The sequence below is a fragment of the Gopherus flavomarginatus genome, chromosome 10, assembly GCF_025201925.1.
Source record: "Gopherus flavomarginatus isolate rGopFla2 chromosome 10, rGopFla2.mat.asm, whole genome shotgun sequence".
Classification (NCBI taxonomy): Eukaryota; Metazoa; Chordata; order Testudines; family Testudinidae; genus Gopherus; species Gopherus flavomarginatus.
The window spans coordinates 25295434-25310691 of NC_066626.1; the positions used below are offsets into that span (position 1 = coordinate 25295434).

Genomic DNA, 15258 nt, shown 5'->3' on the forward strand with positions numbered 1-15258 from the left:
ACCTTTTGAGATATTAATATTTTTAAAATATATTTAAAATGATAGCTTTAAGAGAGCCATACTGTTATTTTATACCATAGTCTCTTTCCATCAAAATTAGCTGCAGTTAATAATAAATGTATGCATTAAATATAAATTGAACGCTCTTTATGTGGTTCATAATAAAGTTTCTGAGCATTTTGACTTTTGGAAATTGAAGCATGATAAAACTAAAGTTGATGTGACATACAGTTTAAGTTTTGTCATATTAGTATGCAGGATTTTAGCTAATCGGATGAATGTTTGCTTTGATAATATATTCCAGGTGCATTTAATCTGGTTACTGCAGCCTTGTTTAGTAAAGTGCTGTTGATGTCCATAAATAAATGTTTAAACAATAAATTCATAGATCTTAAGATTTTAGTAAACCTGTTACCATTTAGAATAGTAAAACAAACATCTAATTTTGTGTTAAAACTGCGTGAAATATAGTCATAAAAACAAGTTTCTGTAGTTCATAACTTCTAATAAAACTCTGTTTTTGTAACTAAAAGGTTAATTCAAATAAATTTTCTTGTATTTACTGCTCATGGTGTAATTTATTTTTGATCAAGTAGACTAGAATAGTGTAAATGATAAATATAAACATTTTTATTTATCAGGGAATTGTTTAAAAAATGAATGTGTAAACTTGTACAATAAGGCTACTGCTTTACTGTCACTTAAGCAGAGTTATGTTTTCATATGTGTTAGATTAATTACACTATCTGTTTAGGAAGTTAGGTTAAAATAGCATCCAGGTGGAGGAATAGAAGTTTCCCTCTCTCAGAGTCCCTTGGCAGCCTATCAGTTTCTTCAAACAACCAGGAGGGAGATTATAGATTAGGGGATATTCCAGAAAATGATGAGACAGAACAAAATACGTAGAATTTGCCAAACCTAGTAACTTGTAAATGGTATATTCTGTTCTCTGAAAAATATTCTTCAAGTATGTGTCAGTGTGGCTCCCAATGTAGGTATGCATGATCCTCATGTTTTCAGGGCTCAACATGTGCCCTGTGCTGCCTCATGCTCTCACGTAAAGGCATAAAGGGTGGAGCATCTGCTATTCTCCCTCTGTTCCCTCTTATTGGCCATGACAGTAAAACTGAACCTGGACTGTGTCCAGCCTATTACTGTTTTTGAGCTTCAGACTCAAATGTTTTGTGAAGAACCTTTCTTCACCTTCTCATTAATTTGTTCATTATTCTTTTTTCTTGGCTGTTCCTATATACGTATGTATGTATGTATATAAAAGAAGGGGGACACACTCCCACCAGACTGCTCTACTGCGGGGTGAGCAACTTCATATCAGCTGCTGGCAATAGTGGACTCTAACCCAAAATATTGAAACCTTGTTCTTCATGTGATGGTCTTATGCCCTTATCATTGTGCAGTGCAGATGTCTTTCCTGCCTCCAGGAAGGACACATCCCTGACAAATGTTCCATCCACTGCTTATTCTCAGCGTGAACCTGAAAATTGAGATGTGGGCGTCTCAAATTACATCTCGGAGCAATTGTCAGGAACTCAGTTGGCTCTGGGTGCAGTTGCCTGGCAACTCAATGAGCTTGACTGAGCCCAGTAAACTCAAGCTAAATGACTGTGCTCCCTGACTGGACAGAAGAGCCAGCAAATAATCATTTAAGCCTTGTAGCAAAGGTAGCTGCTCAATATGTTCTACACCGCACCTGTGCCAGATCTGCTTCCTGTACTGATCTTTGCTTCAACCTGCACCCGTTCCTGCTGCAGCCCTAGTCTCTACCTTGCTCTGCACATCCTGACTCCTGGTTCTGAGCACAACTCTGGTTCTGAACTGACATCTGATTCCTGACTCCAATCAGTAGCTTGTCTCCTGACCCCAACTCTGGTTCTGCTTTCCAGTTCTGCTGTGACCAGTAGGCACAACTCCTGTTCCAACAACTAGGTCACACCACCTACACCCCCAGTGTGTATAACAACAATCCATGAAGTTTGCATCTGATCCCAAAGAGAGAGAAATTCTCTAACCTGGAGTTGACACTAACGTCAGCAACTGCCCAAGAATCCAAGTACTATACCACCAGTTCCAGTGGGAAGAAGTAGTCTAAAAAGGTGTCAAGACCACTGACACTGGCACCAGGATCCTTGGTGCTAATCCGATCAGCACTGATGACGTTGGCACCAAATGCATCTGCACATTCAATTTAGATGTCAAGCAACACACCTGCATTGAGTGCAAACTCAGACTGGACAACATGCCCATCTCATAAGGAGGACCCAAAACACTACTCCTTCAATATTGAGGGATGGGAGCAAGGCACTGACAATGAAAAAAGGCATGAGACACTATACTGACATTGACACAGAAATCTATGCCAGTACTAACACTGGCACTGATGAAAGAGCCCATCCTACTACAGAGCTGTACCTTCAAGGAACCACCTTCACCCATCCTCTCAGCATTGGACCAGCACCATCAGCACCAGACATGTATCCAATGGCACCACCGTTCCCAGAGATGTACTTCTCCTTGCTGTCGCCAAGCCATTCCTTCTCCCTGGTTTTGAGCCAGGAACCCTCTCCTGGTAGACTGAAACGATAGTTCCAAAAGCACCCCATACTGGGTACTAGTGCATTACTGTCAGTGGATGGGCCACCTGCAGTCTGACCATTACCTATACAATTTACCACAATGGCTGTAGTGGCCCATTTGGTGCCACAGTTTGCCAGAGAGGAGTCCCATCACATGTTTCAGCAAAAATGGGAGGTCTTGATCATTGTTGACATCAAAAGCCAGCCCCTCTTCACTGGAACTGAGGACCTTCTTTATGAAGCAGCAAAGATTGCTTGAGAAACACTACAGCTGCGCTCCTCACCTAAGGAATCCTCCTCTTCTCCAGCTGAGGCTGTCACCTCAACCCTAACATCAGCCATCAGTGACTTTAGGGACTTCTAAGAACAGCTGAAAGCTTTGATAGAGGGGCAGAAGTGATCCAAGAGAACACACACAAACTGTTTGGTATCCTCAGCTTTGCAGTGCTGACAAGATTTGATCTTCCAATCAGTGGGAAAATATTGGACTCAGCAAATGAACTGTGACACACCCCAACCTTGCTTTGCCCTACTTTCAAACCAATAGAAAAGTTCTGTCAAGTCCCAGCTCAGGATTTTGAACATTTTATATGCATTGACACTATGGTTGCTTGGGGTATCTGTGGTCCAGGAAGAGATCAGGTCCACCAAGGGGATGCCAAAAGAATAAGGACCCCAAGAAATGGACTTATTTGGCTGAAAGGCTTATTTGTCAGCCTCCCTCCAATACTGCATCCTGAACTACTTGGCACTGTTGGCAAAATACAGTTTTCTGATGTGGGACAGAGCAACTCCCCTTCCTATCCAGGGTCTGGCAGGATTCTAGGGAGGAACAGAGATACACCATCAAAGAAGGCAGATATTAGCAAAAACAGCCCTACAATGGAGAGCCTAAAATGGCTGCGTGATCTGTGGCCATGGCAGTCACAGTGTGCTGGGCCTCCTGGTTACAGGTATCTTGAATTCCAAAAGAAGTCTGGGTAACAATAGAATACTTGCCCTTCAAGGGCATGGAGCTCTTCAGCAACCAGATGGACAAGGCATTCCCTTCCTTCATGTATTCAAGGGCAATGCTGAGATTCTTGGGAATTTACACTCCAGTGCCGTACCACAAGATGTTCCTGTACCAGTCGCCACAAAGCATAAAATAATCTTATTTCCACAGTCAACAACTGGAATGCTTGCCTAAGCAACCCTGTTAAAACCAGGAGGTGCTGAACATCCTCCTACTCCATCCTCCTCCCTCCTAGGGGTAACAGATTTGATAGGGATATTGAGAGTCATGTCAACACCATGCCAGAAATTGCCTTGTCCCTACTTCCATTGGGCATGGTCAGAGATTACAGCCAACAAATGTCTGCTTTACTTTGTCACCCCTGGCTGCCCCATCCAATTCCTTTTCTGGCCACCTACCCTTGCCCACTACCTTCCCCACCATAATTTTCTCTGTCCTTTAGACTGCTCCATCTATTTATGACTATAGCTGGCCGCTTCAAAGGTCAGGCTATTTCATTGCTAAAACTGTCAAAATGGATGCTGCATTTCATTATGTTACCAGCTGGTTGGTGTACTTCTCCCACCAATTAGTAAGGTTCTCTCCACCAGAGCCCAATCGACATATCGTACTTCTGAAATGTGCTGATATCTGAAATCTGCCAGGCACATGAAGCAACCCACTCACATTTGTCAAGCATTATGCACTGATCTTAACTACTAGATAAGATACCAAGTTTTGGAGAATAGTATGCCAGTTAACTGATGTAGCTGATACTACTCATTCCCATCATTCTGAGAGGATATTTATTGACAGTCACCTTCAGTAGGATCCACACTGACACATACTCAGAGAAGACAGAATGGTTATTTACCCTACAGTAATTGTGGTTCTTGAAGATGATGTGCTCAGTGTGGATCTCACGACCTACCCTCCATCGTCACTTGTCTGAGTCACGGACTTAGAATTGCAAGGGAACTGAAGGAGTGTTGCAGCCATTCTGTATGCCCTCTCACTGGGTCATGAGGAGACCCAGGGTGAATGCATGGCCCCAACTAACACTGCTATTCAAAAGATTCCAAGTTCGTGCACACCTCCAGTATGATTCAAACTGACTACATCATCTCAAAGAACCACAGTTATTGCAGGGTAAATATCCATTCTTTAATTATGAAATATTCTCTTTAAACCCTATACTAAATAAATTTCTTACTTTTTCCATGAACCATGAAACAGTTCTTATACATTTAAGTGTTGCTACAAAGAAACAACTAACTAATGTCGGTATAGCTTTTTAAACATACATTTTATTTAACTAAAAAGAAATACTGACAAGTGTAAGAACTATTTTGCTGTTCATGAAAAAGCAAAGATTATTTTTTTAGTATTAGGTTTTAAGATTTAGTATAATAGTAGTCGCTGGGGGGACTGAGCCAATACTGAGCAATTCTGTATATAAATTATTTGAATACTGAAGTACCCATCCACTTCAGAGTGCTGACATTTTCTGCCTTCATTCATTATTCTAGGACTCCTGATTTGGGCAGACAGCATCATCCCTAGATCATGAGATAGTGGTCTTTCTGGACACTAGAATGGAATTTAGCAGGGAAATGTAATTTAAGGTGAAATAGTTTTGTAGGCTGGTATGGTTCAACTCATGTAACTCTTTCATACAGTCTGCTTTATAGTCTAACTGTTCAGTTCCTCTCAAATTTGAGCCCAAAGTTTCTGAGAGCCTCTCATCCTTTTTTGTTTTTTTTTCTAGATTTTTGAAAGTAAGCCAACTTTAATTTAATCCTTCGTAATAGGAATCCTAAAGGCATATTTTGTACATGCCTATACTTTATTAAATGTCTTATGTCAATAATGATTGATATAGTTCTTATTATAATGCTGATCTCTTAACCTTTGCATTAATGTGCCTGCGTTGTCTAAAGACCTGAGCATTCAGACCATAATTATGAGAGATGGTTGGTCCAAGTATTCTCTCATTCCTTGTTTTTCTGCCGATGGGTCTAGGAAGTATCCATTTTTCCCCTGTCAGTTGCATTTGTCTTGGATCTGTCTGAAACCTTAATAACTAGTAAGATTAGTTTATTTAGTTTTTAGAAAATTAGTACAGCTTTGAAGTTGCTTTAGTTCATTATGTGGTTCCCATCACTCCCTAATCTCAAAATGGAATATCAGGACAATAGGTCCAGCTTTAAAATACGTGCAGTGTGCAATAAGATGTCTATTGCACATCCGCCCACCAGTGATCTAAAATATCTCCGTGAAGACATTCTCAATGATGGATGGCCAGTGTTGCTTTTGCCCCTCTGCTTGGAGTAAGTAGAATAGATTGGTTGAGGTCATCCTCCTCTGCAAAGATTCCTTATGGACTCACTTAGCTCCAGCCAGTTGAGTCTGTACTGAAAGGAGTAGTCTTGCAAGTCAGAGAAAGAAGTCTGATCCAAAACAGTTTCTAAGTCTTCTGATACAGTACTTGAGGTATGTTCTGAATCTCAGAAATCTTTGGTTCCACCCGTGGCTTAATTGATGCAAAGGAGCCGTGAAGCACACTGCATGCACAGAATATGGCTTTTTTTGGACTAATTACTGGTAAACTTCTTAAATGAGAGCACAAACTATGTATTAACATTATATACACTACAATGGAACAGGAGTAAAATCAGAGAACATGAAACTATGAATTTAATGCATTAGATTTTGGTAGTCAGCCAAAGAGAGGTTAGGACCAAAACTGGGTGCATTTTTTTGGCAAAACCTTTCTTTGATCAAAAATGCAGATTTAGGTCAACCAAAACATTTCACAAATTCATGTTGATTTCAGTGAATTTTTCTGGTCAAAACAGAAAAAAGCACAAGATTTTAGAAATAGAACAGTAATTGATATTAAATAAATATCTTGTTCTGATTTTGGGGCTATATTCACACACCAAAACCACAGGAGGAGGAGGAGCTGCCCCCTCATAACCTTTACCAGTGGTTAGGGCATTCATGTGGGACAGGGGAGATGATCTAGGTTTGAATCCCCATTCTGGAGCAGAGACTTGAAGCCAGGTTTCCCTCCTGCCAGGTGAATGCCCTAATCCCCAGGTTAAAGGATATTCTGGGGTGGGTCTACATACTTCAGTGTTCAGCGCAGGAGAGACTAGAACCCAGGCATCTCCCTCCATCCCTTCCCCAGTGAATGTCCTAACTACTATACTAGCAGGTCATTCTCACGCTCTTTTCTTTCTCTGACAATCCAAAACAAAACATCTGACTTTTTTGATTCACTGAAAATTTAAGAAAATGTTGGGTTTGGTTCAACCTGACCTGAACCAATTTTTTACTCCTATTTTTTTTTTTGAATTGCCGGGGAAAAAATCAATTAGTTGTCCAGCTCTAGTTAGGACACTGTATGCAAAATGACAGCAAAATCGAACTCCCTTCTCTCTGTGTCTCACCATAACCGGCTAAGCTAAAACAATACAGTACACGAGACCTTTCCAAAAGACCCCTCCTTTTCAAACTGCTATCCTGATGTAATAAAATACCACACATTAATCCAAATTCTGTCCTCTGTGTTTCATGTGTGCATCTCCCACTGAAATCACTGACTATTATTTTGCTCTCATGTACATCCTGGTACAACTGCATGCACTGGGTTGTATGTTAGGGCAGAATTGGAACCAGTGACTTCAATGTGAGTTCTGTTCCTGAACCTGAAGACAAAATTGGGTCTACTGTGTCACTGTTGTCTATGTTGTTGGTACACCATATCCCATTTTCTCCACTGTAAAAAGTTCTTTTATGTTACAAATTCATAGAGCTGTGTGATGTGATTTAAAACCATCTCTTTACTAAGATAAAAATCTATTGCTGTATTAATCACTGTAGTAAGTCTGATGAAAGAAAAGTCTTAAACTACTTAATGTATGGAAAGGAAATGGCCATAGAACTTTGTTCATACTGCATAACTTGAAACAACAGTCTCTTTGGTTTAACATAAGTGCATTTCAGTATGACCTTTTAAAATAAAATATAACAAAAGATGAATTGTCTTATTAATCTGGATTTTTTAAAATAATTTTTACTGTAATCATATATACTCTTCTTCCCAGCATGATCATGTATGCTTTTCCATCTGAAAGAAAATTCCTGTGGAAAGAAAATAGGAACCAAACTTTCAAATCTAAAATAGAGTCTAAACTGCTTTTCATTTACTTTCCTCCCCTTTGAGATGCCAGAAGCAATTTCCTCTTGAAGCTGACTTCCTTTCTGGAAATGATTTTCGTCTCTGACCATGTTGAGACTCTCTTTTCTCATTCTTTCATTCTGACTTACTCTTTTTCCTCTCATTTACAACTGCATCTGAATAGATCTTCTGACAGTAGGTAATTATATATGTTTCCCTCTAACTTTATTATTTCAGTTCTTTTTTTGCCTCATTATCAGTCAGCCAAGAGGGATAGACAAAGCACTATTGGTGTCCTCTGCAACAGAACGCTGATGGGGGGGCTGGCTGTAAATTGACGTGGCATGGAAAATCTCTGCTAAGTTGTAGCAGCTTGTACATTTCTGTAAAATCAAGTCCACTCTTGCTGAGTTAGTAGCTTGAAGTCATTATGGGTGCAATGCTTATGTGAAAAAAATAATAGAAAATGCCTTCACTTTCTAACTTGGGAACTGAAATTTTTCTCTATTTGGATTTATGGTTACTAGTAAACAAAATCCAAGGCAGTGAAGTTTGTTGCTTCTTTTTTTCAGAGTAACAGAACTTACTGCTTTCCCCAACCCCTTTCCTGCGATTTTTTCTTTGCAGATCTTGCCATGGGGTGCGGACTACGAAAGCTAGAAGACCCAGATGATAGCAGCCCTGGAAAAATATTTTCTACGTTGAAGAGACCACAAGTGGAAACAAAGACTGACTCTGCTTATGAATATGTATTGCTGGATTTTACTTTAGAAGGTATTTTTCTTCTATTTTATCTTATAAGTTCTTGCAAAAGGAGGAACTACATTTTACTATTTTTATTTCTTCTGACTCAAATAAGAGAAAGTGAAGTTCATTTACCTTATGAAAGGTAATCATTATACCAGCCTTTTACTTAGAAATATTAAATATAAGGTCCTCAAATAAAATTAAAGTTGAAACTTCTTAGATATTAAACAGAAAAAAGTTACACAGTTGTCCTTGTTAAGGAAACTGGACAAAGATTGCTTGAAAGATTTTCCTAGATTCTTGTGAGCCGGATTCTGCCATCCTTATTGACTTTGAGTAACACACACTCACATGAGTTTAGTGTGGCTACTCACAAAAGTAAGTACACTCAGCATGAAGTGGTGGAATCACCCTAAATGAGTAACTCTTTTTTAAAATGTATTCAGCTTCCAAAAACCTATACTCATAGCTTGTTACTTTATGTGGAAATAGCTTCTAAGATGCTATAAGAAAACATTTTTTCAGCCTTATGGCAGATATTTTAGTAAGAGTCTTACAGACTAGTTATTAATGAGTCTATTTTTAAATCCTTCTTTCTACATCTTACTTTGCAACTGCTTACGGGTCTTTTAAAATTGTGCCTGCAATAAAATGTACAGTTAGAGGCAGACAGTATTCTGTGGGGTACTTCCATTTACTGGGTGTCCTGTCTCTAACAGAGTAATTCCCTGTTCCAGAAAGTTGAAACACAAATAAACAAGCCCAGATGGCTGCCCTCTGACAACAGACAGCTCTGTGCTGCAGTTACTTTGTAGGACCTCACATTTTATAACTAACCGTTTACTAGATGTTCTTGTTGGCAGGGATTTAAAGTAAATACACTGATAAGTGGAAAGAGTCAAAAGGGGGAAAATTGTGATGTTATCTGTTATGTGACTAGGTACAGGAATATTTTAATAAATATAAAAGTCTGACCTCTATTGAACTAGGTATTTGAACTGCCAGATTACATTAATGTTCATGTTTATACATATTGAAGTGTTGATGATTAAGTGGCATGACTTGATTAATAGAAAACATAATATTGTACTAAATAATAGTTCTGACAACCAACAGTATTTTTAGCTTTTAATTAGAAAGAGGAATTGTTCATTCACGTGTTCAGTTCCGGAAACAAAACTTCTTTGTATTGAGAAGTAGTAGTAACAATATACTCCAGGACTAGAGCTGAGTTGTGTAATACATAAATTAACTACTTGCTGCTGTATTGCTATGAGTGTGTAGGATAATAAAACTTCTTTTCTTGACTCTGAAGTTTGTTTGGAGTTCCTAAATAGTTCACTGTGTTCTAAATCATATTTTTAAGCACATAAAAGTTAATGAAAATGCTGTGGAAGGGATTTGTTTTAAAGAAGTTATTTGTTTTCAATGTTAAACTCAGTGTGTACTTAGTAGGAGTCGGGGGGGAGGTGGCTCTTTTAGCATCATAATATGTAATAACCGGTGTCACATTGCAAAAAAAATTATGGCCACATTTTCAAACTATGGTGCATATTGTTAGACTCATGAATCCATATTAGGCACTTGACTAAAAGTTATTTGATATTCAGTGCTACCTAGTATCTCTAGCTTGCATTCACTTCATTGAAAATTATGGGTGCTCAACAACATTGAAATTCAGGTCACTTTTAGTTAATTGCCTAAATATAGATTTAGGAGCCTAGCTTGAGGCACCTAAGTTTGAAAATGTAGGCCTATCTGTGAAAAAAAATGTCAGCTGTGTGCATGTATTTTATATTCTCATATACCTCTGCCTTTTAGAGCTAGGTTTACATGCACACACACAATATCTCAGTACACACTTGCTCTTGCCCTCTATCTGTGAAAAAAAATGTCAGCTGTGTGCATGTATTTTATATTCTCATATACCTCTGCCTTTCAGAGCTAGGTTTACATGTACACACACAATATCTCAGTACACACTTGCTCTTGCCCTCTATCTGTGAAAAAAAATGTCAGCTGTGTGCATGTATTTTATATTCTCATATACCTCTGCCTTTCAGAGCTAGGTTTACATGCACACACACAATATCTCAGTACACACTTGCTCTCGCCCTCTTTTACTAGGAAAATTCTAAACTATAATGAACTTTGGTTTTGGTCATGGAATACAGGGAGTGGCCAATTTATTGTAGGGCCTGTTTTGAACCTGTACCTTTTCTCCTTCGTATAAACTATCAGCTCCATCCTGCATCTTGTTGCACCAGTATCTTTGGGATAAAGGGGGATCTATTAAGAGCTCAGTCAATATAGTTTATGATCAACCAGCTTGTATCACTTCTGAGCAACATGAATCTCATGTTGTCAGAGAACTGAGTGCTGTCTTCATAGCACTTTCAGTTTCTACTGGTTGAGGAAAAAGATGATCATGCCCAGCATGTACTGCTCATTGTGTGAATTTTTACACCTAAGTACCTGATCTGGGCCCAAGTAAAAAATGTCTAAAAATCTTATTTTTACAGTCTTTCTATCCCCACTTTACATATATTATTGTATATTGGGATGAAAGTATAACAAGCACAGTTATATTATATTTAAAGCTAGTTCAGAGTCTAAATTCAACAAGTTTATGGTCAAAGAAACAGAATGAAGGGCTTATCAAGGAGACTATTAAAACACATTGATTCTCTACCAAGCCCTTACACCAGTTAGAGCAGCCTAGGAACTATCAACTAGCTAAGCAGAGCTAGAGCACATTGTGATCCGGCTTCTCGTTCTTGTCCCTAACATGCTCCTTCCTTGCTGCAGGGATGGTGGCCTAAGACTGGCTCCATGCCCACTGGAGGCTCCCCCAAACCAGGAGGATCCCTAGGTAGGAAGATACAATCGGTCTTCACTTTGCACCACTTGAGTGGGACAGAGTAGAGAATCTACCCAACTGTGGTTTTAAGTGTCCATTTCTTAGTGCTAATTTTATCTCTGCAGCTGTGAGGTGTGTCTCACATAAACAGCTTGACTAAAGTATTTTGGAAGGTCAACTAAAACATGTAAGTGGGGATCACTAGAATTTTCCCCACACTCACTATAGTGCATTATGCCTCCTTCATCTCTCTTCTTTTAGTAGAAAGGGGAAACCTGTGTCTATGTTCTTCATATCAACCTTCTGAAATTTCAAACAATGAAAAGCTCCCTATCACTTTGAATAAACACAGATGTACATAAAAATTGATTTGCCATCACCTTTTACATTTCAAACGTCTGGGTTATATTATTGTAACAGTTTTGATTGGCTGTTGTGAGAGAATACAACAAGATAGAAATTCTGTTTATAATTTAGAATAGTCGCAACAGTTTGCAACATGAGGGAAGTGGGCCATGTCTTACACATACCTGCTTTTTTGGCTGTGGCATGCAGTCTAAGCTATACCACGTGTGTTTTCAGTAAACTTGAACATGTCCATTGGTTTCACTATGCAGAGTGTGCTTAAAGGAACTATGGTTAGGAATCTTATAGCTCTGTTCACTTAGGGCTAAATCCTGTCATCTAGCATGCAAAGGGTGGGGAGAGAAGATATTTGAAATGAGCCTCTTTTCCTACACCCCACCTCTACACAACGAGCAAGAAATGTTGCATTTGCACTGTACAACAGTGAATTGTAAGTATAGCCAGATAACACTACAGCCCTTGCATCGTGTCCCCAAGGAAGCATAGTTTGTATTAGTGGGAGTATCTAGATTTGTGTCTGCTAGTGTCCATTCTGCCATCAGTGCATATGTGGGGGTGTATGGTGTTCCTGCCCAGAGGAGCAAAAGAATGTTCCCCACAGTGTGTTGTCCAGCTGTTGTCAGAAATCTACACTGTGCAAGCAAGATTCCTGTGGCAGAGGGCACACCAGGCATCAGGCTTTCCCCAAAGATAAGATTTAATAATACTTAGTATTTACACAGTGCTTTAATTTTTCAAAGTACTATACAAACATTAACTAATTAGTCCTTAAAAAACCCTGTGATTTACATATGCCAATATCATCCCAAGTTCACACAAGAGAACCAGGCACAGATAGGCTGAGACTTTGCAGACCACACTGCAGATCAATGGCAGAGCCAAGATTAGACATCACAAATTTAATCTTAACCACCAGATCCCAAAAGGCTGATTAAATGAAAGTGTCATGGTCAGTTGCATATTCTACATGTGTGTTTACATGAGATATGGAAAATAAGTGCACACTCTATGATTTGTACATTAGACAAACCCTTTACATGTGGGGAGAAGACATGGTGCCATGAGTATAATGTGCTGCAGCACATCTCTTTTCTGGGGAGGTGATTAAGAAGATGGAGATAGGGAACCTGAATTGAACTATAAGGAATACATTTTCAAAGTGGTGTCTTTATCATTGTGCATTTATATATTTTTTCCCATTTATATCAAAGAGGCTAATATAAAATCAAAGGAGAGTGAACTCATTTCAATTTAAGTTATTTTCTTTTGAGAGGGAGAGACAAAGAGGAAAATCTTAAAACAGCACTTAAAAGTGCTTTTTAAATCTAAAAACTACCATCATGATTTTGGTGTTTAATTCCAATCTGAGTCACACATTGATACTATTGAACAACACTTTCCCTTCCTTCTCTTCATCCACCAAACGTATAGTGAAAAAACTAGGAATTGTAAGAATTCTAAAATGAACTAGAGGACTTGCAGCAAGTGTTACTGCTGGAGAGTGTCAAATTCCAGTCAAAACAATCTCCTCTCTAGAGTTCACAGTTGTGCAGTGGGATAGAAAACATGATACTGACAACTGTATCTGGGGCTGTAAGTGAGAAGAGTGGTTCTGCCTTCTGTAAACACTGCTCGATTTTCAGAGAGGCTGAGCACCCACATCTCCAACTGAAGTCAAGTAGGGTGACCAGATGTCCTGATTTTATAGGGACAGTCCTAATTTTTGGGTCTTTTTCTTATATAGGCTCCTATTACCCCCCACCTGCGTCCCAATTTTTCACACTTTCTGTCTAGTCACCCTTAGTCAATAGGAGTAGCAAGTACTAAGCGCCTCTGAAAATTAGACCATCAACCTATTATGCAAGAGTATTTGAACTAGTGAACATGAAACAATTCTTTCTATCTGTGCAAAAGCTGTGGGTCATCTCCAGCACAAAGTAAAATGTGCCTCCAAAAGTACTTGTTTGTGTTTCTGCTAATTCAACTGGAAAATGTGACTATATTGAGCCATCATAGTTTGAGCACAACTCTGCAGTGTGACCAGGGGGAATTCTGCTAAAAACTGATGACATACTATGGGCCCTCGCTGCACACTGTTTGATTTACTTTGAGATGGGATACGGATAATATTAGTGTCTGAGGCCTTGTTTACACAAGGCCTGTCTTCTGTTTAACTAAAAGTGTGATTTTTAAACTGATTTTGTTGAATTGGAACAAACCTCCACACGAACACTTATTTTGCTCTAAACCACACTTATTTCAGTTTAGCTAAATTGATTAGGAATAAGTTACTCTTAAACCAAAATAAAAGTGTTCACACAGGTTTGCACTATTTTAACCAAATTTGGTTAACAATTGATTCACATTAAACCACTGCAACTCTTCCATGTAGACAAGGCCTGAATCCCAATTTAGAAAGAGTTTTTATTCTGTTCCCTTTTTGTCATCTTCTTTTTCATCAGGAAGGATTGTTGGAGGTATAGATACAGACACAGCTATTACGCTCTGTTAATAAAGCCAGACAGATCATTAAATTGTTGCCAAACTGATTAAAAGTTACTCTGATCTTTCTATTTTGTAAGATGTATAATTTTGTCATTGTTTTTACTATCCCTGTATGATTCCTGGTCAACTATGCATCTTCTATATTTTGTATATCTGTACAGTGGGGAATATAGCTTTACTATATCTTTTGTGCTACATTAAGATATAGGTAAGTAGCTTATTTGTATGTATGAACACATGCATACTGAGTAATACTTGTGCATAATGTCCATGTTTTCTATTCATTCAATTCCTTTAGTGTCCTCGAATCCAGAAGTTATCAAGATCAGTTCTGTGTTGGATATAGCAACAAAAGTGGAAGAATATTACATCAAAGGATATGTTGTAGGAGCAATTCATCCTATTACATTACCTTTTGGGCGAAGAAAGCACTTTCCTGCAAGTTATTTGTATCGAGTGGTACTATCACGACTCAAATTAAGGTAATATGCAGAGGAGAAAAATTATTTGAATTAAATGACATAGAATACATCACTTCATTAATATTTTAAAAATTTGCAAATGGCTTTTCAACATGTAACTTTTAATAGTAATCAGGACATTAGAAAGCACCTTCAGGGATGAACCAAGGTCTGAATGCTCAAAAGGATTTAGCTGTTGTGCATCACAACGCCAAACTTTTGGGCACCTGAATAAATCACTGCAATGTAAAGTCTGAATTGTGGACCTAGACTCCTGTACATGAATGGGGAGAGATAGGCACCTTAGAATACCATTCACAAAGGCTAGCAGGCTCTTCAGGAAACAGCATAAGCTAGCAAATGGGAAATGCTGACCAGAGGTGTGTGTTCTAAGCCTCACTTCTCACAGAGAGAAGCACCTAAGACTGAGCTACAGGGAAGGACATCTCTCTGTAAATCAGGAAAACCTCTTTTGAGTTAGGGCACCTATGCCATTTTAGCAAGAAGATGGATGTCAATCTGTCCTGCAGTGGCACAAGAGCATAAGT

General features: G+C 38.7%; 1 protein-coding gene across 3 annotated transcripts in view; it reads left to right on the top strand.

Annotated features, from left to right (window-relative positions):
- The first annotated feature begins 7870 nt into the window (after positions 1 to 7870).
- Positions 7871 to 15258, top strand: part of RFTN2 (raftlin family member 2) — a 56922-nt gene continuing 49534 nt past the window's right edge. For 2 of the 3 annotated variants that reach the window (XM_050969521.1, XM_050969523.1), the window contains exons 1-3: positions 7871 to 7970; positions 8399 to 8545; positions 14548 to 14731. In XM_050969521.1, coding sequence (XP_050825478.1) covers positions 8407 to 8545; positions 14548 to 14731 — 323 coding nt within the window. In that variant the 5' untranslated portion in view covers positions 7871 to 7970; positions 8399 to 8406. The remainder of the gene's footprint in view (positions 7971 to 8398; positions 8546 to 14547; positions 14732 to 15258) is intronic. The other variant, XM_050969522.1, reaches the window with a different exon arrangement.